At 61.7% G+C, this 24,652-nt stretch overlaps 4 protein-coding genes across 11 annotated transcripts in view; 1 reads left to right on the forward strand and 3 right to left on the reverse strand.

Moving 5' to 3' along the window:
* GRIN1 (glutamate ionotropic receptor NMDA type subunit 1) overlaps nt 1-7,489 on the forward strand; it is a 38,636-nt gene extending 31,147 nt beyond the window's left edge. For 4 of the 8 annotated variants that reach the window (XM_056505285.1, XM_056505291.1, XM_056505287.1 and 1 more), the window contains one exon: nt 6,006-7,489. In XM_056505285.1, coding sequence (XP_056361260.1) covers nt 6,006-6,074 — 69 coding nt within the window. In that variant the 3' untranslated portion in view covers nt 6,075-7,489. Of the gene's footprint in view, nt 1-109; nt 221-2,974; nt 4,150-6,005 lie in introns of those variants that run through there. The other 4 variants (XM_056505289.1, XM_056505290.1, XM_056505286.1 and 1 more) reach the window with 2 other exon arrangements.
* Nucleotides 7,490-8,385: 896 nt separating this feature from the next.
* LRRC26 (leucine rich repeat containing 26) lies at nt 8,386-13,046 on the reverse strand. The gene is made up of 2 exons (XM_056505294.1): nt 11,700-13,046; nt 8,386-10,762 (listed from the first exon to the last, which is right to left on the reverse strand). Exons 1-2 carry the CDS (start codon nt 12,370-12,372, stop codon nt 10,503-10,505), a joined length of 933 nt encoding a protein of 310 aa, XP_056361269.1. The 5' UTR covers nt 12,373-13,046; the 3' UTR covers nt 8,386-10,502.
* Nucleotides 13,047-14,507: 1,461 nt separating this feature from the next.
* RNF224 (ring finger protein 224) lies at nt 14,508-17,801 on the reverse strand. Its single transcript, XM_056505153.1, has 4 exons — nt 17,659-17,801; nt 17,504-17,578; nt 16,192-16,602; nt 14,508-15,981 (listed from the first exon to the last, which is right to left on the reverse strand). Exons 1-4 carry the CDS (start codon nt 17,775-17,777, stop codon nt 15,885-15,887), a joined length of 702 nt encoding a protein of 233 aa, XP_056361128.1. The 5' UTR covers nt 17,778-17,801; the 3' UTR covers nt 14,508-15,884.
* Nucleotides 17,802-21,953: 4,152 nt separating this feature from the next.
* Nucleotides 21,954-24,251, reverse strand: CYSRT1 (cysteine rich tail 1). Its single transcript, XM_056505351.1, has 2 exons — nt 24,068-24,251; nt 21,954-23,578 (listed from the first exon to the last, which is right to left on the reverse strand). Exon 2 carries the CDS (start codon nt 23,527-23,529, stop codon nt 23,146-23,148), a length of 384 nt encoding a protein of 127 aa, XP_056361326.1. The 5' UTR covers nt 23,530-23,578; nt 24,068-24,251; the 3' UTR covers nt 21,954-23,145.
* Nucleotides 24,252-24,652: the final 401 nt, after the last annotated feature.

A 24,652-nucleotide genomic window follows, 5' to 3' on the forward strand; every position in this document is an offset into this window, starting at 1 on the left:
AGTAGCTTTCTCACCTAAGTGAAGGCCATGACGTGGGGCAGTATTCAAATAGATTTAGAATTTCCAACAACACACTAGAGATCTAATTACTTATACATATTCATTTTAGGATAGAAAAAGTGGTAGAGCAGAACCTGACCCTAAAAAGAAAGCCACTTTTAGGTCCATCACCTCCACCCTGGCCTCCAGCTTCAAGAGACGTAGGTCCTCCAAGGATACGGTAAGAGGAAGAAGAACAATTCTGCCCTCTCTCTTTCTCTCTCTTTCTCTCTTCTGCCATCCCATTGACTGCCACACACCCATCCCGAAGCTGCCAGTGTACATGCATAGCTCATGTTCGTCACCAGTCAGTCAGTCAGTCAGTCAGTCATCCCGTGTACCTGAAAGGATGCTGGGATCCTGGAGGGCAGGCAGGAGGTGGCTTGGAGTCCTGTGATGAGTTGGGAGATGAAAACGAGTTTTTGTTTTGTTTTTTTGTTTTCTTTTTGCCTGGATGATTTCTGATGTTCCTCTCTGTGCTTCGCTCACCTTACCGGTGCTGACCTCTTGAAACTGATGACATTTTTCTTTTTTTTTCTTTTTTTTTTTTTTTCTGTTCCTAAGTGTTCCTGTACCTGTTTGTCATTGTATGCCTAAAAACAATCACCCCGATTTAATTTGGGCACCGTGTCACCTCACCAAGAGCCATGCGTGTCACACTCTCTACATGTGATTTTTGTTTGTGACAATTAGCATTCGGAATAGTCCTCGCACAGGAGTGACAGCTGTCTCTGGTTATCGTCAGCAGTAATGCAGCTCTAGAAAGGAGATGAAAAGGCTCCAAGGGAGAGGTTGTTAAAAACCCAGCCTTGGTTCAAACTCGAGATTTCTGCTGCTTTCACATAACCAGAGAAAATTTCCAAATTGCTGCCTCTAAAGCCAGCTGTTTCCAAATGTGCAAATGTGTCTGCTCGTGCTGGAGCTTCAGACACTTCAGCGTCAGGTTGGGCTGTTGGTCTGTCGGACTGAGCCGTGTCCCTCTGCATGTCGCCGTCTGTTGTATGACACTCTGCACTGTGGCTACTCTGTTGTCTCGTGTGGCAGCGCCCGCTGCGTTTTGCTGCCCGACCTCCTGGCGCGATGGGCTTGCCAAAATCCCCTCCCCGGGGCGACCGGCGGGTTTGTGCCCGGGGCCGCTGAGAGCAGGTCCCGCCAGGCTGCCCCGGCGCAGCGGGGACGGGGGGACGGTGGCAGAGCGGGGAGATGTGGCCCCCGTGGCGGGGTGGCCCGTCCCCACCGCAGGCTTGGGCGCCTCGGGGACAGCATGTGGTGTCGCAGGGGGTCTCGGGGCCACGGCTCTGTGTGAGAAATGGAGGAGGCTGCCTTTGACACCAGCGCAGGCTCCATACCAAGAAGCTCCTGGAGCACCCCTGGAACGGGGCCCTGGGGACAGCTGAGCCCTCGGCCGGGCTCTACTGCCACCATCTCACACAAAGTGCTCCTCCCACTGTCACCTCGAAGCCTGGAAGTCATGGGGGAACACCCACACTCTTCCCACTCACCCTCTGTACCCCACAGGGAGGACGGGCATCCCTGTCATCTCCTGTGCTGCTTCTGTGCTCCCTGGGTGGCCTCTTGTTCCAGGAATGCCCCCATGTCTGGGGTCCCCTCTCCCCACCGCTGCGTCTCCTGAGCAGCTCTGCAGGGAGGTCACAGGTTGTGTCTTTGTGTCCTGAGCCACGATCAGGGCAGAGGAGACAGAGATGGGGTGGGTGGTGCAAGACTGAGGAGGAGGGACAAGTGAAATGCACAAAAAAAGAGGGGAGAAAAATTGGCAGAAAGATCTGCATGGGCTGAGTAGACCCCCATGTTCTGTTGTGTTTGAACCACTCCACGATTAGAAAACCAAGGGATCCTGTCCTGGGAGAGCAGCGTTATGATGGTGCCCTGGGCACCTGGGGGAGCCAGTGCCACCGGTGAGCAGAGGAGAGGGAGAGAATCCAGGAAAAATGGGGCAGCTGCTGCATGGCACCCCTGGTATCTCCCACATTGCTCCCTCTCCAGGGAAGCATCCTGGTCCTGACCCTGCTCCATGGTGTGGCGTCCATCCTACACCAACCAGCCCACAGCTCTCTCTGCCCCATGCCAGGAGCACCCCAATGCCCTGAGCTGACCAGGTCCAGGGCCCACCTGTGCCACAGGTCCCATGGATGGACAATGGGGCTGTTCCCCCTCTTCTCACACCCGCTGGGGTCCAGCACAGGGCTCCCCATGTTTGGGTCCCAGTCATGCTCTTCCCAGCACATTGCTCATGGGCAAATTGTGGAGGCAGGATGACCCCACTCATCCCAGAAGATGGTCCCCACTTTGGGGGCAGCTGCACAGTCAGTTATTCCCCACTGCTCAGAAGTCTGTCACGGTGCTCTGCCTGCCATGGGGTGCTGTGGCCAGGGTCCCAGGACACATTCCCCAGGGAGCTGGGCTAGCTGGGTCAAGAGCAGGTCAATGGGGTGAACATCCAAGCCAACGTGGCCAGCCTGGGGACTAGCAGCTATTGCAGGAGGTCCGTGGTGGAGCGAGCTTTGTGGTGATGTCGGGCAGACCTGCTGTTGCTCTGCAGGGTGAGCAGCCAGCGGGACCGGGGTGCTGCCACCAGCCCATGTCACAGCCTGTGCTTGGTGACCTCCACTTCTGTGCAGCAGCCCTGGCTCAGAGACCCCAACGCCGCCCCACGAGTCCGTAGCATGCTGGGGCACGTTGCCTGGGGTCCTTGTAAAGACGAGAAAGCAGCGAGGAGCTCTGTTTCATGACGCTCAGCAGAGCTGCGGGCCCACACCAGGTCTTAGATGGGCAAGGCTGGAGAGCCCGTGGGGCAAGGCCAGGCTGACCCAGCCCCACGGGCTCTCCTGGCTAGCGAGCGAAAGACGCAGACCTGGCGGCCTTGCTTCTTTCCTTTCCGTTGTCGGGAGTTTTAAAAATGGATTCTGCTCTGCAGCCCTGCAGAATGGTCCCTCAGGAGTGCCAGAGAGACAGGCTGGCACCATGGAGCCAAGACAGCCCTGGGAAGCTTCCACCCCACTCTGAACGTCCTAGCGCCCACCATCACCCGAGCTGCACAGCCTCTCCGCGGCACATCATCCCCACCGCCCCCGGAGGAGATGCATGTGTTCCCCATAGGCAGCTCCTGCAACTCGAGTAGCACTGGCAGAGCTGACGTGTCCATCCATCGCAGCCACCCACGATACTGCAACCCCACAGACGCCATGTGAGACGCATAGACCACACAGACACCTCCGAGCCGGCACATTGCGTTCAGACACGTATGGAGGTGCACAGGCCCCTTAGCCCCCATCGCAGAGCCACACTGCCCGCCCCAGGCACAGCTGACACACGGCCCCGGCACCGCCCTGCCCGGGGGATGCTGCCAGAGCGGGCGACAACCTGCAGAAAGGTCACCTTTCAGTGAAGGAGCTTCTGTCCCAAAGCCAAACGCTTCTTGGCTGAGAAAGAGCCTAGTTTTTTTTGGCCCAAAAGAACCAAAAGCAGGTCAAAGACAACTTTTTATTTTTTTTTTTCCCCTAAAGGGAAGTTGATATTTTCTACAGCAAGATCGCATTTAGCTGGAATCCTAATTTTTTAATTGAAAAAAAACCACAACAACAAACCAAAATTCTTCCAGAAAATCTTCCACCAGTCAGGGACTACCATTTGAGCCCAGTTAGGTTGAAGTCATTTTTAAAGACATTAAGTTCTTGTCTATATTTTCTTCCTGGTTGTCATTTAAAGTTTTTGGTGCCTTCACTTCACTTCCATACCTTAACATGTTTGAGTCTCTTCTACGGTTAATATTGATTAATTTCTTAGCTTTATAATGTTTTGTTTGGGGATTATTGCACCATCCCTGTAACATAATTTACCCTAAATTATTGATATGTGCTTCTGGCATTAGTCCTACTTTATCATAGTTTTGATATGACCGTTTTCTTGCTTTTTTTTTCTTTTCCTTTTTTATTTTTATTTTAATTTTTATTATTAAAAATTGCATGCATGAACTTTACACAAAAAAAAAAAAAAGTAAATGAGAATGTTACCCTGTGATAACTCTGTGATTGGAGGAGATATGCTTTCAAATCAAAAGCCATGCTCTTGTATTTTAATTTTTCTGGCCAGATTGCCCATTTGCTTGGTTGTTTTAGTGTTTCCCATGCCCAGAGCTGTGCAGAGAGGCCAGAAGGCCCCAGCCTGCCCTGCTTCACCACCACACGCACACGTGCACCGAGGCACACACACTCACACAGGCACACTCTGCTTCTTCCACTCCCCTCACATCAGGCAGGATGTTTAACAAAGGACCTTTCTTCTCCCCGTTCGTTTTTGTATCTCCAGTTCCTCCTTCTCCTGCAGCAGTGAGTCACCAGCCTCTCCCCTTTCCCGGCCACCTCTCCTCCCCGCGGGAGTCAAGCTCACACCTCCCAGCAGCTCTGCCATGGAAACACTGCACTGAGCTGGAATCCAAACTTTTGGAGGAGGGGGTGGCTACATCCCATTTTGGGAGAGAGGGGTGTTTTTCGGTGGGCTGATAGCCACAAAAAGCTCCCCCAGGGTGGCAGAGTGACATCGGGATCGCCTTGGTCACTCTCTGTGCCCACAGGTGATGGCCGAGCTGTTGCCCCTTAGCAAAGCAAGGCCATGGCCAGGAACTCCCAGGGGCTCCATTGGGATCTTAGCCAGTGCCTGAGTGCAGGGTGATCCCATTGGAGGCTCCCTGGGTGTCAGCACGTCCCAGCACGGTGCTGGAGAGACGGGAGCCCGCTGGCTCCTGGCCCTGCCCCAGCAGCTCCCACCAAGGGGTCCCGTGAAGCACACAGCTGGGCTGGGCAGGGCAGCCCCAAGGACCCCATGCAGGGCTCAGGGAGTGGCAGGAGGAGGAGGCAGGGTGTGCAGCACACAGGGTAGCCACAGTGCCAGAGCTGCCGGCAGCGCCGCGAAGGCCACGGCCACCATCAACCAAATGTGTCACTGAGGAGCCCCCTGGAGCCCTCAAAACATCAGCCCTCCTGGGCAGGGTGGTGCAAGGGCTGGGAAATGTCACTGGAGATGGTCTGTGCTGCAGTACATGAGACCCACAGAGACCCTTTCCTGCCCTGGCACTGGATTAGGACCCCAGAGAGCAGCACTGGATGCTCTGGGCCACCCGCTCCCACAGAAGGGCTGGACATCCAGGTCAGGGTTTGGAGTTAGGAGAATGGAGCTGGGAGAGGAAGGGAGTATGGAAGGAGGAAGAGAGGAAATAACTGCCCAGCTGTAAATTCCTGCCTGGAGAGGAAGGACCTTTTTTTCTTGCCCATTGATGGGTATTTCTGCTTTCCCCCCTACTTGCTGATGGGACTGCAGCAGGGGAGCTCTCCCATGGCCTCTCCCATGCCAAGCCCTCCCATCTGCAAGGAGCTCAGAACCCCAAATCCATGCCACATCCTCAACACAGGCTATATTTTCACATTAGCAATCAATGCCACACTTTATCACAAATCAACCACACCACACATCTCACCTGCATGAAAGGATAGTCACGGGCAGGGTCATTCAAGCAAGGAGGTGAAATGCCCTGGCCTCAAAGCACAGCTTGATCTGGCACCAGAGAGGTGCCAAAACCCAGCCAGACCCTCCAAACACAGGTTCAGGCGTGGGCTGGGCTGATGAGTCACAGGCTTTGTTTTGTAGCCCTCCCAGAGCAGAGAGGGCCTGGCTCGGCGGGTGACGTGGCAGCCACGCTCTGCAGAAGCTGCACCGTGCTCCTGGGTGTCCCCTCTGCCCAGCCCCAGGGTGCTTGGAGAGCGTCTGCAACGACCTCTGCACAAGCACTGGTGGTGCTGGAAAGGGAACCTCAGCCAGCAGCAGCTCTCAGGGCGTTGCTTCACCCCCAAGAGAAATCCTGTAGGGACACATGGGATGGAAGTCGCAGCAGGGACAAGTGCCAGAACTGCCTAACTCTTCTTTCTCCTTGTCTGTCTATTTGTGTGTTGCAGCAGTATCACCCCACCGACATAACTGGCCAGCTCAACCTCTCCGACCCCTCAGTCAGCACTGTGGTGTGACCTTCTCCCCGAGGGCCATCAGTCCAACACAGTAGGAAGGCACAGCCAGGACTGCCTTTCAAGGGACACTGATGGGTTCTTCCGGGTGAGATGGGAGGAAAGCATCCTTCATCCATACACAGTGACTCCATTGTATATCTCCCTCCCTTCCTAAGCCTGCTGCCATGCTCGTGCCCCAGGAAGCATGGCAGGACCAGGACAAGGTTTGGACTTCACTGTACAGAGATAATTGCTTCCAAACAGTGCCACGATAATCAGAATTGCCACTGACTGGCTCCGTGCAAGGGGAAAGGACTGCAGAAGGCACACGGTGCCTGCTCTCCCATGGCAGCAGGGAAGAGCTGGTTCCACGCCACAAACACGTGTTAACCTGACAGGCTGCAGCCCTCTGAGCCCGCACGGATGTGTGCTCCACGCCTGCCACCACCTGCAGGGCTCCAGCGATGTCCGGTCTGAGCAGCCGGAGCGGGCAGCTCCTGGTGCGGCAGGCTGGGCTGTGCCGAGCGACCCCAGTCTGCCGTGAGCGCTCTGCTCCTCGCAGGGGACGGAACCTCTTCCTTCCCTTCCCGGCCCGTGGCCTGGCTCGGTCCTGTCCGCGGTCCGGGACAGCAGCAGAGCTCCCGCCGGCAGCCCACGCCCCTGCGGTTCTCCGGAGCCCACCGAGTGCTGCCAGCCAAGACCCCGGCTCCCACCTCTCCTGCACAGAACACATCCCCAGGACCTGGCCACGGCCAGCATGTAGCACTCACACAGCAGCTCTCCTGGCCAGGAATTCTCCACGGGAAATGGCTCTGGATGGCTGCACTGACCTCTACCCCAGCTCCACACTGCCTCAGCACCAGCAATGCAAGGAGAGATGCTGCTGGCTGGTCAGCCAGCCTGTCTGCACTGTCGGGACACCACGGCGGCACCGGCGGCCCCCTGCCACCCCCACCTGCAGCTCAAGCTTGCCAGCAGCTCCCGCCGCAGCCCTGAAGCCCCGGCTCGCTGCCGTGTCCGTCCGCCTGAGCCTGGGGACGTGGAAAGCAGATCCCCGCTCGGGAGAAGGGAACCGAAGGAGCCAGGCTGCCCCGTCCCTCCGCTGCCCTCCTCCCCCGAGCCCACCCTGCGCACCCCCCGGGCCGGCAGCGCACGGGCAGCGTCACATCCCGTGTCCTGCACGGAAAACTCACCCGCAGCGTGGTACCAGCCCCGGCGGCACCAACCGCCTGCCCCTGCCCCAGGCTGCCCCCGCGGGAGGATTTTCACATGGCAGCTGAGGTCTGTGAGCATCGTCCCACTGACTGCTGTGGCTCCATCAAGTTCATCTAGCTCCAGCTGAGAAATCGGACCCATTCTACTTTATACGTCAATGTCACATTAATACCAAGTTTTTGCAAGAGCTCAGTAAAGTCTAGACTGGATCATGAAGTTTATTCCAGAGCTGTGTGCCTCTTTCTGTCTCTGGCTTCTGGCAAAGCCAGCAGGGACCCCTCTAGTGAATCAGAGCCGAGCCTGTGGCAGGGTCTGTGGCAGTGGGGGGACAGGAAGGGATGGAGACAGCAGCAGGGAGAAAGGCCAGGGGCTACAGAGGAGACTGGCAGGGAAGGACATCCCCATTCTGGGATACTCAGCTGACAGAGAGCCTGGGTGCCAGGGTGGGGCACAGGCCTTCCAGTGAGAGGATGAGGACAGTCTGGAGCTGTCCAAACACCAGAACCATAGCAGCTGGCCTGTCCCACCTCCATCCTAGGGAAAACAGTCCCCTGGGCTCCCCATCTCCTGGGAGCCCGCGTGGGGCCTGGCCAGTGGGGCCAGCCTTGGGAATAGGGCATGGACTGCAGGGATGAAGGCATTGAGGAAGTCCTCACACATCAGCCCGTCCATAGGGAGATCCACCAAGTGATCTCTGAAATAAGAAGGTCCCCCAAGGCTGAGCTGAAGAAGCATCACCCATCCACAGCCCCTTCCCCGTGTGCTGAGACCCCCAGCCCAGCCTCCATGGGCTCAGGAGGGTCTGAGGGAAGGAGCAGGGCTCAGGTGGCCATGCAGGAGGACAAACAGGGTCCTAGCTCCAAGTGGAAAGCCCAGGCCTTCTTGGGAATAACTGAACACTCTCTAGAGAGGGTCTGGGAAAACTGGGATGCTCCAGGGAAAGGCAGGGGTCCTGCAGCCCTCCCAGGTGCAGGGCTGGCAGCACTGGGGCAGATGCTGCCTTCAGCAGCTCCTGCAGACCCTGCCCCACAACACAGAAGGAGGCAGGGATCTGGCCATGTGGCAGCACACGGGGCTAGTTTCTCTCCTGAAAATAAAAACGGAAGCAAGCCACCCCTGAGGTGACACTCACTTTATTTCTGTGTGATTTCCTGAACCCATGCCAAGGGTCCAGTGAAGGAAGCACTGACTCCTGCCACATCCCTGCAGGTCCCAGCTCCTATATGGGCAGCAGATGGTGTGAACAAGGCTGGTGGTCACAGCATCTCATTGTGCCTCTGATCATCTTGCAGTGGGTAAGGACCAAGCCAAAAAGGGCTGCTGTTTCTCCTTGAAAGATGTTTTGTCACCCCAGCTTGTGGCTTTCTCCTGGAGCACAGCTCCAGACCCTTCCAGGCCATCTCCCAGCACACTCACTCAGCATTTCCAGCAGCATTTCCACAGGAAAGGGAAGGAGGCAGCAGGGCAGGGAGGTGCAAGGGCAGCCCCAGCCCTGATTTGTGGGTGATGGGAAGTGAGGCAGCAGCCAGGGCTGCTGTAAAGGGCTGTTTGTCCCACTCTCAGCACTGAGCTAGCCCTATACCTTGGCTTGAGATGAGCTGTAGCCTGGGGAAAAGCTATTGAGGGCGAAACCACTGTAGCCTCACCCATCCTTTGGCAGCTCCTCTGCCAAACCACATCAGTGGCAGCTCCAAGCTCTTCCTGGCCCTCACCCTACACTCCAGCCTCACCCTAGGCCTTAGGTGCTGGCTGAGCCTTCTCAGCACCAACATTCCCAGCTCAATGGAAAAAACTATCAAAAGGAGCTTTTTGCAGCCAGTCCTGTCCTTGGGCAGCACACTGAAGGGCCTGGGATGGTCTGGCAGCCCCATGAAGGCTTTGAAATGCTCCAAACCACCCAGAGATCTTCAGGGCCACCAAAAGGCACACAGGAAACTCTGGGATGCACTAAAAGAAAAACAATGCCTGCCAGGACACAGAAGCCAAACATGACATTTAGGTGCAGGAAACACCAAACCAAGGAGTCCTGAGGGCACAGAAAAAAGCACTGAGGCTGCTGGGGTCACTGAGGGCAGTCAGAGGGGGCAGGGGGCACCAGAAGGCCCAAGGAGCAAACTGAAAGGCACACAGAGGCTCCTGGGCTGCACCAAAAGGCAAATGCTGACTCCTGAGGTGGCCTGAAAGGCACCAAGAGGAACGTGGTGTGTCCTGGGATGCACACAGGGACTCCCAGGCTGCACATAAAGGCACAGTGAGGCATAAGGGGCATCCCAAACGCACACTGAGGGGACTGGGCAGCACAGGGGGAGGACAAGGGGTGCCCCAGATCTGAAGGTGGCTTTGGGGAACCTCCCAAAACTGAGAGCATTGGTGGTCAGGCTGCAGGGAGCTGGGCCGGAGGCTGCTCCTCCCTGGCAGAGGCAGCTTGGCACCATCTTGGGGGATTCTGAGAAAACCCAGAGTGATTCCAGGAACAGAACTTCATCTCACTGGTCCACAGGGACGAGTTTGCAACAGGTGGGTGCAGGCAGCTGGAGAGGAGCATGGATGAGGCCCAGCCTGGGCAGGGCAGAGCCAGGGCAGGCACAGCCTGGGCAGGGCACAGCCTGGGCAGGGCAGAGCCTGGGCAGGACAGAGCCTGGGCAGGACACAGCCTGGGCAGGACAGAGCCTGGGCAGGGCACAGCCTGGGCAGGCACAGCCAGGGCAGGACACAGCCTGGGCAGGCACAGCCTGGGCAGGGCACAGCCAGGGCAGGACAGAGCCTGGGCAGGACAGAGCCTGGGCAGGACAGAGCCTGGGCAGGACACAGCCAGGGAAGGGCACAGCCTGGGCAGGGCACAGCCAGGGCAGGGCACAGCCTGGGCAGGGCAGAGCCAGGGCAGGGCACAGCCAGGGCAGGGCAGAGCCTGGGCAGGACAGAGCCTGGGCAGGGCACAGCCTGGGCAGGGCACAGCCTGGGCAGGGCAGAGCCAGGGCAGGACACAGCCAGGGCAGGGCACAGCCTGGGCAGGGCACAGCCTGGGCAGGGCAGAGCCAGGGCCGGGCACAGCCTGGGCAGGCACACCCTGGGCAGGACAGAGCCTGGGCAGGCACACCCTGGGCAGGCACAGCCTGGGCTGGCACAGCCTGGGCAGGGCACAGCCAGGGCAGGGCACAGCCTGGGCAGGGCAGAGCCAGGGCCGGGCACAGCCTGGGCAGGCACACCCTGGGCAGGCACAGCCTGGCTGAGCCCTCAGTGCACCCTGCAGATGCGGGGTCTCCTCCAGCAGTGGCTCTCCCGGCGCAGGCTGTGGCAGAACACCACCAGGGAGCCCAGGAAGGTGCAGAAGAAGATGCTGGCGATGAAGGAGAAGGGTCCAATGATGAAGAAGGAGATGTAGTGCTCGGGGGACAGCAAGGTGTCCTGGCACTGCCTGAAGGACTCATCCCCAAAGGCCATGATGGGATACTTGTTCAGCTGCTCCGGAGCTCTGCAGAGGAGCAAACTCTTCTCTGAAAGAGAAAAGCAGAGCTGGAGGGCACATGGGCAGATGGGAAAGGCAGGGGCCAGACAGGGGGATGGCAGGTCTGCATGGGACAGGTGGCACCAGGGCAGGAGGACAGGGGCCAGAGTCACCAACATCACCCGTGTCAAGGGGAACAGTGAGGTTCAGGATTTACCTGTGTGGGATGGGATGGGATGGGATGGGATGGGATGGGATGGGATGGGATGGGATGGGATGGGATGGGATGGGATGGGATGGGATGGGAGGTGGGCACAGTGCTGGAGGAGGCACAGGAAGATGGGTTTGGGGCAGGATGGCAGGTGGGGCAGACAAGGGGGAGGGACTAGCTCCCAGAAGACAAATGTGGGGAGAAGGGAGCAGCCAGCCTGGAGACACCACAGAAGGTCCCAGCCAGCACAAGTGCAGTCACTCATCCGAGCTGGAAGCAAGCAGGAGACAGCAACAGTGGTGAGAGAGAGTTTGCTGGCAGAGCTGTCTGTCACTGGGGCTTGTGGGGGAAGAAATGCAGGATCAGAACCGGGCTCATGAAGGCTTTGGGGAAGGGGCTGAAAGCACTGCATCCTGGATGGGCCAGCAGTGATGTGCACTCTGACACACAGGCTCCACTTGCTCCCTCAGGTGCCATGTGGCAGGACTGGTGCCACTGCTGGGGACAGTGCTGGCCACCTGTCACTGGGACACTGCCAGCCTCCTTTTCAGGCAATCCCTAAATGTGGGCACCAGCTGAGACCCAGGGGTGCATCCACCCAAGCAGGCACAGCAGCTGGCATGACCTCAGGCCAGGTTCTGGACAACCCCACCCCAAGGGCACTGACCCCCCAGGCCCTGAGCCAGCTGGCAGCCCGGCTGCTGGGCCCTGCCAGGCTGACCGGCCAGCGTGGAACGGGCAGGGGCCGTGGGGACGTGTCCCTCTGGGCACTCACCTCGCACTTTTTCCCTGTTGCGGCTGAGCCAGCGCCAGAGGGGCAGGATGCTGCAGCTGCACACCCAGGGGTTGTCCTGCAGGAGAAGCGCCTGGAGCTGGGGCAAGGCGCCCGGCACGCCCGGCTCCAGCTCCCCCAGCCTGTTGCTGCCCAGGTTGAGCTTGGCCAGGCTGGAGAGGGGCAGGAAGGTCTCGGGGGTCAGCAGGGTGAGGCGGTTGTGGCTGAGGTCCAGCTCCCGCAGCGCCCCGAGCCCCAGCAGCGCCCGGCTGTGGATGCGCTCCAGGCGGTTGTGCGCCAGGCTGAGCAGCCGCAGCCCCGGCAGCGGGGGGAAGCAGCGCGGCCCCAGCACGCTGATGAAGTTGTGGCCGAGCCACAGCGAGCTGGTGTTGGCCGAGAGGCTCCAGGGCACCTCCCGGAGGCCCCGCTCGCTGCAGTCCGTGTCTGCCGAAGAGCAGCGGCAGGCGGCCGGGCACGCTGCCGCGGGCGGGGGGCACAGCAGCAGCAGCAGCAGCAGGGCCAGCACGGGGCCCACGGCTGCCCCCCGAGGCACAGAGGGCTCCCTGCCCTGGCCAGGCTCCCCGGAGCTCCCTGCCTCGCCCAGCCCCTGCCCGCTGCCCCCGGCCGGCCGGAGGCGCTGGGCAGCGCTCGGCTCCCTGCAGCCGCTCGCATTCATTCCCGGCTCACCCAGTGCAAACCTGCACGGGGCTCCGCTCCCGGACCCGGTTTTCCTCGGGGTGGAGCTGCACTTTTCTCAGTAAATATTTTTGCAGTGATGCTTGCCCTGCAAGGTGTGGAACCGTGCCCACGTCCCTCCCTCGGCAGGCACCGCTCCAGCCAGGTAAGCAGCCAGCTCTGCACGGCCTGTGATTAACTGTGTGTGTGTGCTGCAGGCTGCAGAGCTGGAAAGGAGCAAATCCAGATCCATCGCTAAGCCTCCATCCTCCCGTGGGCACTGCCTCAACAGCCAGGTACAGAGGGGTGTTTGGGCCCAGGACCCCCAAAAGTGGCTGGGTACCAGGAAAAAACATAACTGGGACAAAATCACGTCATTTGCAGGTCTTACTCCCTCTTACTGCTGTCCCACCATGCCCAGGGATCCTCAGGGGGAGCAGTGCTGGGAGCCATGGCCTTCCCTGTGAGCCCAGCCCCTGTGCAAGCCCTGTGTGCCCCTGGCAGGGGACCCAGCCGTGCCAGAATGAGGAGGGGTTAGATCCCTGGGCCACCTGCCTCCTTCCCATGTGTGCACATGGAGGGTGATGCAGGAACCCCCTGATGAGAAGCATGGCAAAGGTGAGCTTGCTGGGCTGCAGCCACCCCAAACTGGTTTGCCCTCCCCTGGCATGGCAGTGCCAGCTCCATAGGGCTCAAAGTCTGCTCCACCCTGTTTACACCCACTGTGCTTCAAAGCCACCCAAAGCCCAACTGCTGAAGGCTGGGGAGGAGAGTGTCACCTCCCAGTGCCACTGCCCCTGGCAGAGCTCAGTGGGGACTGGGGCACCAGGGAAGACAGCTGGCAGCACTGTCCCCACCCAAATCCATCAGGAGCCCCAGTGGCCTCGGTCCCAGAGCAATCCCTGTCCCTCTGCCCCATGGCCAAGGGGCTGGATGGGCAGCAAGGCAGGGCACAGTTGCACCCCAGGCCAAGCTAGAATGTTCCCAAATCTGGGACAGAAGCAGCAGGCAGAGGGTTTATTAATAGCATCCCGAGGAGCTTTGGTTTGTTTATCTATCCTGCAGCAAACTCGCTTTGCTGCATTAATCCCCATCTGGAAATAATTCAGAGGAATCCTCCAGCCCAGCCCAGCCCAGCCCCAGGGCAAGGGCACAGACCCACTGCCATGTGGAGCTGCAGCTCATCCCACCCACAGCCACAGGCTACATGGAGACCTGGATTTTGAGATATTCCAAAGTGCTCTTCCTCCCCAGGACCTGCATTGCCCATTGCCTGCATCCATCTGGAATCAGGTGAAAAGTGCAGCATTCATGCCAATAACCCAAACCACGATTAAAAGCAAGGTTATTTCCAGCTTTTGTGCACAAAGAGCCCAGCAGACTGAAAAGCCTGAAAACTCTGGCAGCCCCTTGCTGTCACCCTGATGGCACGTGGCAGGAGAGGAGTCCCTGCCAGGGACATGCCAGACACCATCCCATGCTCCTGCCTGCCCTGTTCTCCACCCACACTGCACCCTGCTGCAGTGGCAGGCTGGGGACACGTGGGGTCCTGTACCCAGCAGTGCCACCACTGCCCTTTTCCTCGTGCTGCCACGCTTGGGTCCCTCCCTGCCCCTTCTCTGGAGCATGGGGAGCCAGAACCCATGCAGGAGGAGCCCAGGCCCTGTCTCCAGCCAGAGCAGCACTCACACATGTCCTGCTCCCTCCCCACGACGCCTCTTGCTGAGTTCAGGGCTCCACATGGAACAGGGCAGGACAGGCTCTGAGCAGCTGCTCTGCCAGGACAGCTGGGGTGGCTTGTGCCAGCAGAGGAGCGCCAGGGCACAGGGCTCAGCCTTGCCTTGCTCTGCCCAAGGTGCCCAAAGGGGGCAGCCAGCATGCTAAAAGCATTCCTAGAGCGATGGAAGGGATGATCCCCTCCTTCAGTGACATCCAAGAGGAATGAAGCAAGGGCCAAGCCCCCCAGAGTGGTTCTGGTGCTGGGGGAGGAAAGGCAGCAGGGGACACGGGATGTGGGACAGAGAGCCATGGGCTGGGTCACCCAGCCCTGTGGGACCCAAGGGTGCTGGGCTGAGCACAGAGCTGCAGGGAGGGATGGGCCCTTCCTACACTCTTCCCTCCACCCCCTGTTGAGTCTTTGGGGAGAAATGGAGCAACAGAGGGAAAGGTGCATTAGGACTCAGTGATAGCTCTTATCCATTCCTTGAAGGCTTTAATTTCTTGCGTGTTCCCAGGTAATTAAAGGTCCAAGGCAGGACTCACGTGGAATTTCTGAACCATACCATACCTCTGCCCTGGGGCACTCCAGGTTTATTCTTCTGGGAACATCTCAGCTGGGACTTTTTATGGCAGGTGACACCAAGTGGCAGAATTGTGCATGAGCTCTGTGCAGGGGTAGGTGCTGTCCATGGCTGACAGAGTCCTCTGGCTGCAGCCCTGGCCCCCAGCACAGGGAACATCCAAGCACCAGGACTGCCCAGGACACACAAGGTCCCTGCCAGCCCCAGGGGGCACAGGGCTGTGCCCTGAGGGGGTTCCTGGTGTTGGGGTATTGCAAAATCTCATAAACCACATGGGAAATAGATGCAGAAAATGGGCCCTGAGGAAGAACCACAGGAGCTGTTCCAGGCAACACCAAGCCCTGCCCAAGAGCTGTTCAAGTATCACCCTGTGTGCCTCCAGTACTTCCAGTTTGGCCCCTGTTAACCCAGACCAGCTTCCTGGGATCTTGTCCTTGCACCCTGGTGTGGAGTCAGGCAGGGAAAGCAGGAAAAGCCTTACAGACAGCAGGGCACAACTTGAAAAACAGTGGCAGGGTTTGTGTGTGCCTGTGTGTGAGGAAAGGGTCGGGCAGGACAAGCCAAACCTGGCATGACCCACAGAGCTCGAGGCCAAGCAGGAGCTTCTTGAGCTCAGCTCTCCTTCCACACCAGAGCAATGTACACAAACACTGGAGGTTTCCTAACAACTCTTGTCATCCTCAATTTCAACCATCCTGCTATCCCAATGCCAACATTTCTCATGCAAATGGCACAGCAATCCAGCAGGGCAGGTCTCTTCTCCCCCACCCACCACAGGCAGGGCCTGCCCCCGGGCCAGGATTGTCAATAAACACGACCAGGATGTGCAGCCCAGCAGAACTAGAAGTGTCTTGAATAGACGTGGAGCTCTCGAGGTGCTGGATGTGCCCCACGGCATGGCTGTGCCAGGCCCTGCCCCTGCCTGGGGGATGCTCAGCACCACTGTCCTTGCTGCAGAGCCACATGCACAGGGGAACGTGCTCAGGGGCCAGGGAACCTCTGTGCTGGCTGGCCCAGGTTTCTGAGTCGTCAGCAGGGCAGATGGGCAGGATGAGGGGGTGGCAGCATCCTCATTCCCACTGCTGCACCCCAAATCCCGACAGGAAGGACAGGAAACCCCTGCCCAGGCTGGCAGCAGCCGCAGCTCCGCAGCCCGCGGGTCTGAAGCATGGCACAGGCGCCCAGCATTAGTGCCAGGGCTCGGCTGCCCGGCTCAGCTGTCGAAGGCCGCGGTCACCCCGCAGCAGAGGCACAGGCGGCAGCAGCCGCGCCGGGGCAGCAGCGCGGGCGGCATCGGCTCGGGGCACAGCGGCTCGGGGCACAGCGGCTCGGGGCACAGCGGCTCCGGGCACAGCGGCTCCGGGCACAGCGGCTCCGGGCACAGCGGCTCGGGGCACAGCGGCTCGGGGCACAGCGGCTCCGGGCACAGCGGCTCGGGGCACAGCGGCTCGGGGCACAGCGGCTCGGGGCACAGCGGCTCCGGGCACAGCGGCTCGGGGCACAGCGGCTCCGGGCACAGCCCCGCCGGCTGCTCGGTCACCGCCGGCTCCTTGCCCGGGCCCTTGGCGGGCAGCGCGGGCGGGGCCCTGCCGGCCACCCGCGGCTGCTCCTTGTCAGCCTTGACGGCCAGGAAGGTGGCCAGGTCGAGGTCCAGCATGGTGACCCCGCCGCGCGGCGTGGGCGTGTTCTGGCGGCACTGCGGGCACGGGATCCAGCGCTGCTCGTTGCTGACGGCGTCCAGGCGCTTCAGGCACGCCTGGCAGAAGGTGTGGCCGCAGTAGAGGCGCCGCGGCAGCCGCACGCCCAGGTCGTAGGAGGAGTAGCAGACGATGCACTCGACGCGCTGGCTGCCCCGGCTCGGGGTGCGCGAGTGCGCCCCGACACGCGGCCCCAGATCCTCTGCCCGGGGGCTGCCGCCGGCCTGGGACATGCTGGGGAGGGGGGAGAGGAGGTGTCAGCCATGGCTGGGGACGGGGCACAGGGCTGGGTGCACCCCTGTGGGACCGGTCCGTGTGCTGGGTTCCCAGGAGCAGCGACATCCCTGCCCGACATCCCTGCCCGACATCCCTGCCCGACATCCCTGCCGGACATCCCTGCCCGACATCTCTGCCCGACATCCCTGCCCGACATCTCTGCCCGACATCTCTGCCCGACATCCCTGCCCGACATCCCTGCCGGACATCTCTGCCCGACATCCCTGCCCGACATCCCTGCCGGACATCCCTGCCCGACATCCCTGCCCGACATCCCTGCCCGACATCTCTGCCCGACATCCCTGCCCGACATCTCTGCCCGACATCCCTGCCCGACATCCCTGCCCGACATCCCTGCCCGACATCCCTGCCCGACATCCCTGCCGGACATCCCTGCCCGACATCCCTGCCGGACATCCCTGCCGGACATCCCTGCCGGACATCCCTGCCCGACATCCCTGCCCGACATCCCTGCCGGACATCCCTGCCCGACATCCCTGCCGGACATCCCTGCCCGACATCCCTGCCCGACATCCCTGCCGGACATCCCTGCCCGACATCCCTGCCGGACATCTCTGCCCGACATCTCTGCCCGACATCCCTGCCGGACATCCCTGCCCAACATCCCTGCCCGACTGTGCTGGCACAGCTTCGGCAGCAGGGGGTGGGCACAGAGGCTCGTGGGGAGGGGTCTGAGGGGGTCCAGCCTCATCTCAGGTGGGGTCTGGTACCCTGCAGTATATTTGCAAACTTCCCCTGGAGGCCACCAAGACTCCGTTTCCTCTCCTTAGGTGACCTCAAGTGTTTTGGTGCACACAGATACTCCTCTCCCCACCTCCTCCCAGTTCCCCATCCCTACCTGTCCTGAGATGCTTCCCAGGGCCTCAGGGTCGGTGGCAGAAGGGCTGTGCTGTCCCGGGGGGCTGTGGCAGTCCTGTGGGGAGCATCGGGGGGCTGAGCTGCCAGCCAGGTCCCTGTGGCTGCCAGTGGCCGTGGTAGTGGGCAGGGGCTCACCTTTCAGGGACAGGTGCTATTGGATCTGCTGCAGGGAAGCCAAGCCCAGGAGATTGGGTTACAAGCACCTGGGCAACAAAGACCTCTGAAATCCAAGCCCAGGAATGGTCATTAACCATCAGCCTGTGCTTCACTAACAGAAGGAACCGTCCCTGTGAGGCCAAGGAGCTCTGGGCTCCACCGTGGGCAGAGGGCTTGGATGCTGTCTGGAGCTGGGCAGCAGCAGCAGAGTCTTCCACGTCCTGGGCCACCCTTCGGAGCCAAGGGCAGGTGTCGGCCAGCAGAGACCCCGTGGCACTCCAGCCCACGCATCCCCAGGTGGTCTGGGCTGTGGGGACAGCTGTGACGGGGTGGGAGGGCACGCTGGGGTGGCAGGGCTGGGGCTGGTGCAGGCTGGCTGTGCCCAGTGTGGGCTGCTGCTCCCACCCGGAGCATCATCCCACCCGGGGATGATGAGTCCATGACCTGCCTCTGCCCTTCCCTGTGGGGCTGCGGGCTCTGCTGTTGGGGTTAGCACTGCTCAGCATCAGGCTGGGGACACCCCAGCACCCCGCGGGGACACCTGCAAGGTGCATGACCCAGGGGAGGTGACAAGGCCGGGGAAGTGCCAGGCTCTGTCCCCACAGCAGTGCCCCAGCTTCGGCATGGAGCGTGCTACAGACTGAGGAGGGAGGGTGGTGGGGGGACAGATCCTGGCCCAGGGTCCTGGGGGAGAAAAGCCCATCCTGGGGGCAGGGCAGGATAGCCAGGACAGCCGGCAGCGTTCCTGTGTGGAACAGGAGCAGGGAGCAGCTCCCACTGCAGGCAGGAGCAGGCAGGAGCAGGCAGGGAGAGAGGCAGGAGCAGGCAGGAGCAGGCAGGAGCAGGCAGGGAGGCAGGCAGGAGCAGGCAGGGAGGCAGGCAGGGAGGCAGGAGCAGGCAGGGAGGTCGGAGCAGGCAGGGAGGCAGGAGCAGGCAGGAGCAGGCAGGAGGCAGGCAGGGAGGTAGGCAGGGAGGCAGGCAGGAGCAGGCAGCAGGCAGGAGCAGGCAGGGAGGCAGGCAGGAGCAGGCAGGAGCAGGCAGGGAGGCAGGCAGGAGCAGGCAGGCTGGGAGGCAGGCAGGGAGGCAGGCAGGAGCAGGCAGGCAGGCAGGCAGGAGCAGGCAGGAGCAGGCAGGGAGGCAGGCAGGAGCAGGCAGGAGCAGGCAGGAGCAGGCAGGAGCAGGCAGGAGCAGGCAGGGAGGCAGGCAGGAGCAGGCAGGGAGGCAGGCAGGAGCAGGCAGGAGCAGGCAGGAGCAGGCAGGCAGGCAGGCAGGAGCAGGCAGGAGCAGGCAGGAGCAGGCAGGGAGGCAGGCAGGAGCAGGCAGGGAGGCAGGCAGGAGCAGGCAGGAGCAGGCAGGGAGGCAGGCAGGGAGGCAGGCAGGAGCAGGCAGGAGCAGGCAGGCAGGCAGGCAGGGAGGCAGGCAGGAGCAGGCAGGAGCAGGCAGGGCAGGCAGGAGCAGGCAGGGAGGCAGGCAGGAGCAGGCAGGAGCAGGCAGGGAGGCAGGCAGAGAGCAGGCAGGGAGGCAGGCAGGCAGGCAGGAGCAGGCAGGAGCAGGCAGGCAGGCAGGCAGGCAGGGAGGCAGGCAGGAGCAGGCACCCGGGAACGGGCAGGAGCAGGCAGGAGCAGGCAGGAGCAGGCAGGAGCAGGCAGGGAGCAGCTCCCGCTGCAGGCAGGACCGGGCAGGCAGGAGCAGGCAGGGTGCCAGGCAGGAGCAGGCAGGAGCAGGCAGGAGCAGGCAGGGCAGCAGGCAGGAGCAGGCAGGGAGGCAGGCAGGGAGGCAGGCAGGAGCAGGCAGGAGCAGGCAGGCAGGCAGGCAGGAGCAGGCAGGCAGGAGCAGGCAGGCAGGAGCAGGCAGGAGCAGGCAGGAGCAGGCAGGGAGGCAGGCAGGGAGGCAGGAGCAGGCAGGAGCAGGCAGGGAGGCAGGGAGGAGCAGGCAGGAGGCAGGCAGGAGCAGGCAGGGAGGCAGGCAGGGAGGCAGGCAGGAGCAGGCAGGGCAGCAGAGGGAGGCAGGCAGCGCTCTCCCATGCTGCCTCCTCACCAGCAGCCCTCAGGACGTTTCCAGCACCCCTCGGAGAAAGAACTGGGGGTTTTGGAAATGAAGATCCCAACAGGGTCACTGGGCTCTGCAGAAGGGCTCAGCCCATGCCACATGGCGAGCCAGGAAGCAGCTCCAGCAGCACAGCACCTGTGGGCACATATCCCGACATATCCTGATCCAGCCCTGCCACATGCTTCCTGGGGCAGTGCACACAGGCTGTGTTAGCCCACCTGCATCCAGGAACAGGGAATAACAGAATAGTTAAGGCTGGAAAATATCTTTAAAATCATCGAGTCCAATGTCAACCCAGCACCACCACCCTGTTCACCACTAACCCATGTCCCCAAATGCCACATCTACACATTTTTTAAAAGCTTCCAGGGATGGTGACTCCCTGGCCCTGGGCAGCCAGGGCTTTATAACCTTTGCAGTGGAAAGTTTTTTACTAATATCCAGCCTATCCCCTGGCACAACCTGAGGCTGTTTCCTTTTGTCCTGTCACTTATTACTTGGGAAAAGAGACCAACTTTCACCTCATTACAGCTCCTTTCAGGAAGTCGTGTGGAGCATTAGGGTTTCCCCTCAGGGAAGCAGATCTGCAATCAGCAGCGACACACATGGATGGGAAACGTGCTTTCCTGTTCCCAGGACTCACCCCCGGGCGCTGCAGGGACCTTGGGCACCGCGGGGCGGGGAGCGGCAGCGCAGGGAGAGCAAAGGTCTGCGGGGATGAGCGGAGCCCTGCACCGCCAGGCACCGTCCGGGGGAGGAGGCGGCGGCACCCAGCACAGCACAGCCCTCTGCACCCCCGGGCACCTGGAAAGGTGAACACAGCCGGGGAGCACCCAGGGGACTCTGCACGGAGCTCCCTGGTCATCAGAGCCCTGGCGAGGTCTGGGGCACAGCCTGCACCCTCCCCTGCTCACCCCCCCGTTCCTGCTGCTCCAGCTTAATCATTGCCCGGCTGTCTGGCAGGCAGCGCAGGCCGCTCCCGCCGTGTTTGCCATCGCCTCGGGGCTGGGCACAGCGAGGGGCAGCGGTGACACCCGGCTGATGTGGCACAGCGAGGGACAGCAGTGACACCCGGCTGATGTGGCACAGAGAGGGACAGCAGTGACACATTGGAGATGTGGCACAGAGAGGGGCAGCGGTGACACATTGGAGATGTGGCACAGAGAGGGGCAGCAGTGACACACGGCTGATGTGGCACAGCGAGGGACAGCGGTGACACCCGGCTGATGTGGCACAGAGAGGGGCAGCAGTGACACCCGGCTGATGTGGCACAGAGAGGGACAGCGGTGACACCCGGCTGATGTGGCACAGAGAAGGGCAGCGGTGACACCCGGCAGATGCGGCACCCTGCCCTGCCCTGCCCTGCCCGAGCCCCGCCGTCCCTCGCACCGGCCGCTGTCGCCCCGCACACCCTTGGGGACAGTTTTCCGTCCCCCAGCCGAGCGTGTCCCGCAGAGCCGGGGCCTCCCCCGCCCTGCGGCTCCGGCGGTGACGTGTCCGTGCCCTGCACAGGGCAGGGCTGGCAGCGGGGACACCAAAACAAACAAACAAGGGGTGGATCTGCCCGCCCCCGCTGCGGCGGTCAGGGCAGGGAGAACAAGAGAGCTCCTTGTGCGCGGCGGACACCGTGCGGTTGTGTCCCTGCCAGCCTCCCCTGCCACCGCACACCCCCGGCCACCCACCGTGGGACCTGGGCGGGGGGGCCAAACTGACAGGGCCAAACCTCTGCCGAGCCACAGCCACCCCAGCCCAGAATATCCCAGGGGGTGGGATTTCATGAGTGGTGAGCTCCCATTGCTGATGGACTCCTGGGGGTCACAGCCAGCCCGGGCAGTGCCCCAGAGCCCACCCAGCTGGCCCAGCCAGGAACTTCCCTTTGCCAGGCCCTTCCTCAGCCTCTCCCAAGACTCACGAAGTCTTTCCAGACAGGACAGTCATGCAGCTTGGCAGGGCTGGGCTGAGCACCAGCCAGCGTCCCAGACAGCAGGAGCAGCCTGCACTGGGAGCGCTGGGCGCTGCTGGATGCACCCTGGCACTGTGGGACCCAGGCTGGCATCGGGGCACCGGGCAGCAGCCAAAGAGCTCAGCCTGAGCTGCTGCTGCCATGAGTCAGGGCAACAGTTCAGCCAGGTTTGGAGGTTTTAGCACTGCCCTTACACACCCACCAGGGAAAGCAAGGAGTGACACAGGAATCCCAGAAAAACCTGGGAGGGAAGAGGCACACCTTGGCCGGGCAGGAGAGGACTGTAATTTTATTTGCAGCACCCTGAAGTCATCGGCAAACACAGGCACTCCTCCCAAGCCCCGGCTCCCGCAGGGCAGGCAGCTCTGCACAGCCACGGAGCAGCTGCCGCCTGGCACACAGCCGTCCCCGGGACGCCAGCACCGCGGAGGGACGCCAGCACCACCGAGGGACGCCAGCACCACCGAGGGACGCCAGCACAACAGCGGGCTTGTTCCAGGTCGATGGCAGCTGCCCCAGCCGAAAGCCCAGCCTGGAGGCGCCCCTGCACACTGGGAAGTGCCAGCAGGCTCCTCCCGCATTCCTCCAAGCCCAGGCAGTTGCAAAAGTTGAATGCTGGGCCTCTGCATCCCCAGCAAGGTGCCCGAGTGCTGCCCCACTGCTGGAGCTGGGCCAGCCCTCCACACTTGTCCCAGATGGGAAAAGAGGTTGTGCCCAGCACCCCACAAACCTGGCAGAGGAACAGAATGGGGCTGGAGGTTTCCTGGCGCTGGCATGTTAATGCCCACATCCCTGCTGTGCCATCAGGTGGGTGTGCTCTGTGCTCTGGAGCACAGCCCAGCTCTCAGCCATGCTTTGGCTGGCTGTCTTTCCCATCTCCATCCCTCTATCCCATGGGCAGTATGGCGAGGAGGAGCAGCACCCAGATGGAATTTGGTGCCAGGTGCCAGCAGCATCCCCATGATGCTGTGGGAGGGGGGATGACTCACTTCTGGGGAGGTGGGTCCTTGTGCCAGCTGGAGGCTTGTCCCGGGCCCCTCTGTCCTCCTCTACCTTGCACACAGGGCTGCAGCATCCAAACCTACCCACAGGTGGGCACTGCCCACACCTTCCCAGGTGGAGGTTTCCCAGCACCAGGAGGCTGGCAGGGGCTCTGTGCAGGACTGCAGGCTCACAGTGCTGCCCTGTCTCCGGTGTAGCCACTTCATGGTGACATCTGTCCTGGCACACATCATCCTCAGGGTTCCCAGACCCCATGGCCCACCTGGCAGGTGCCCATCACCAGCACATCCTGCTGCAGAATTCACAAGTAAAAAGCAATGTCAGTCCAGCCAGTGCCAGCCCTGCCAGTGCCAGGACAGCTTCCCAGGGTGCCCAGGCCAGCAGCCATGTCCCTGTGGGGTCACCTGGCCCCATCCCATGGTCAGCACGTCCCGTGTGTGCAGGGAGGGCCCTCAGGAGATGACACAGCAGCACTTTGGGCAGCAGGAGCAGCACCTGCAGCAGCCACACCGCCTGCCAGCCCCCTGCTCCTGGCCCTTGGGTGGCTTGTCCAGGGTCACAGTGTAGAAGGAGGCAGACGAGTCCCCATTGGGCATCCTCAGGCTGGCGTAGGGGTTGTAGGGACGGGACCAGGACTTGTCTGTGGCGATGGTGGGGCTGCTCCAGCCATTAGCAAGGTCAGTCTGCTCCTCGGTGCCGTAGGAGGGCACGGCTGCGGGGTTGGTGATGATGGTGGGCTCATCTCTCAGGTAGCGAGTGATGAAGCTTTGCTGGAACTGTTCCCGTGGGATGTTGACACTGGCGTAGGGGTTCTCCACAGTGACTCCACGATCCATCTCGCTGCCCCTTGTCAGCACGTGTGGCCTGTGTGGCTTTGCTCTCCCCCTGCGGGACAGAGCCCGTGTTACCGCGGGCTGGGGGGTGCCGGTGCTGGGGCTGCTCTCACAGCAACAGCACCCTGCACACCCCACTGGTTTGGGTGCAGGGTGCAGAGCTGTGCTCCCCACTCCCTGCCCAAGGGACCCCCACAAGGCACACACGGAGCCGGGGGGAGGCAGGACAGGGGTGCAGGGGTGAGCAGGGCAATGCGGGGACAGGAAGGGGCGCTGAGCGGGACACAGGGGGCGGGTAGGGCAGTGGGGTGGGACACGGAGCGGGAGGGAAAGAAGTGGAGAGAGCAGCGGAGGAAAGGGGGTGCGGGGGAGTGGAGAGGCAGAGGGAAGAGGGGACAGGACACGGCAGCTGGGAGAGGGATTGAGGACGGGGCAGGAGGCGGGAGATGGGGAATCGGGGCGGGGGGCGCAGAGGAAGAAGCGGGGCGGGCAGGGACGGGCGCAGGGGGAGCAGCAGGACAGAGATCCTCCCGGGACTCACCGAGCGCGGCTCCGGCCGCCGCGGGGCCGCTCTGCCCCGGCTGCGCTTCCTCCTGCACGGACCGCCCCGAGCGGCGCCGCCCCGAGCGCCGACACACAGACAGAGGGCACAGACAGACAGACAGACCGGCCCGAGACAGCGGGGCAAGGACTCCCGCAGCCGGCACCAGCCACCGCCCAGCGCCGAGCGAGCAGCCCAGCCCACTGGACATTGCCCCGAGCAGAGGCCACAGGGAACCGGGCACCGATACCAGGCTCTGGCCAGCGGGCACTTGGCACTCACTGGGCGCTCGGCAGTGGAACAGGACACTGGTCAGGGGGCACTGGGACCAGAACACGACAGGGACACTCGGCACTGGGCAGGGGGCAGCGGGAGGTGGGCACTGGACAGAGGCACTGGGCACCAGGCAAGCCACAAGTACCAAGGCACCAAACCAGCACCAGCCACTGGCGCCAGGAACTGGGCACCAGCAGTGGATACCAGCACCAGCGTGGGCACTGGCACCAGCACCACCCAGTGCACAGTGAGCACCACACAGTAGGCAGTGCCACCATGCACTGTCACCACTACAAGGCTGGGCACTGG

The sequence above is a fragment of the Oenanthe melanoleuca genome, chromosome 17 (genome assembly GCF_029582105.1).
Source record: "Oenanthe melanoleuca isolate GR-GAL-2019-014 chromosome 17, OMel1.0, whole genome shotgun sequence".
In the NCBI taxonomy this organism is placed as follows: Eukaryota; Metazoa; Chordata; class Aves; order Passeriformes; family Muscicapidae; genus Oenanthe; species Oenanthe melanoleuca.

Excerpts from the sequence above, each read along its gene's own strand:
- LRRC26 (XM_056505294.1), bottom strand. The coding sequence starts at position 12,372 with ATGAATGCGAGCGGCTGCAGGGAGCCGAGCGCTGCCCAGCGCCTCCGG. Across the intron at positions 10,763-11,699 it reads CAACAGGGAAAAAGTGCGAG|AGAAGAGTTTGCTCCTCTGC; the intron begins GTGAGTGCCCAG and ends TTTCTCTTTCAG.
- RNF224 (XM_056505153.1), bottom strand. The coding sequence starts at position 17,777 with ATGGTTAATGACCATTCCTGGGCTTGGATTTCAGAGGTCTTTGTTGCC. Across the intron at positions 16,603-17,503 it reads TGGGAAGCATCTCAGGACAG|CATGTCCCAGGCCGGCGGCA; the intron begins GTAGGGATGGGG and ends CCCCCTCCCCAG. Across the intron at positions 15,982-16,191 it reads GTGACCGAGCAGCCGGCGGG|GCTGTGCCCCGAGCCGATGC; the intron begins GCTGTGCCCGGA and ends GTGCCCCGAGCC.
- CYSRT1 (XM_056505351.1), bottom strand. The coding sequence starts at position 23,529 with ATGGATCGTGGAGTCACTGTGGAGAACCCCTACGCCAGTGTCAACATC.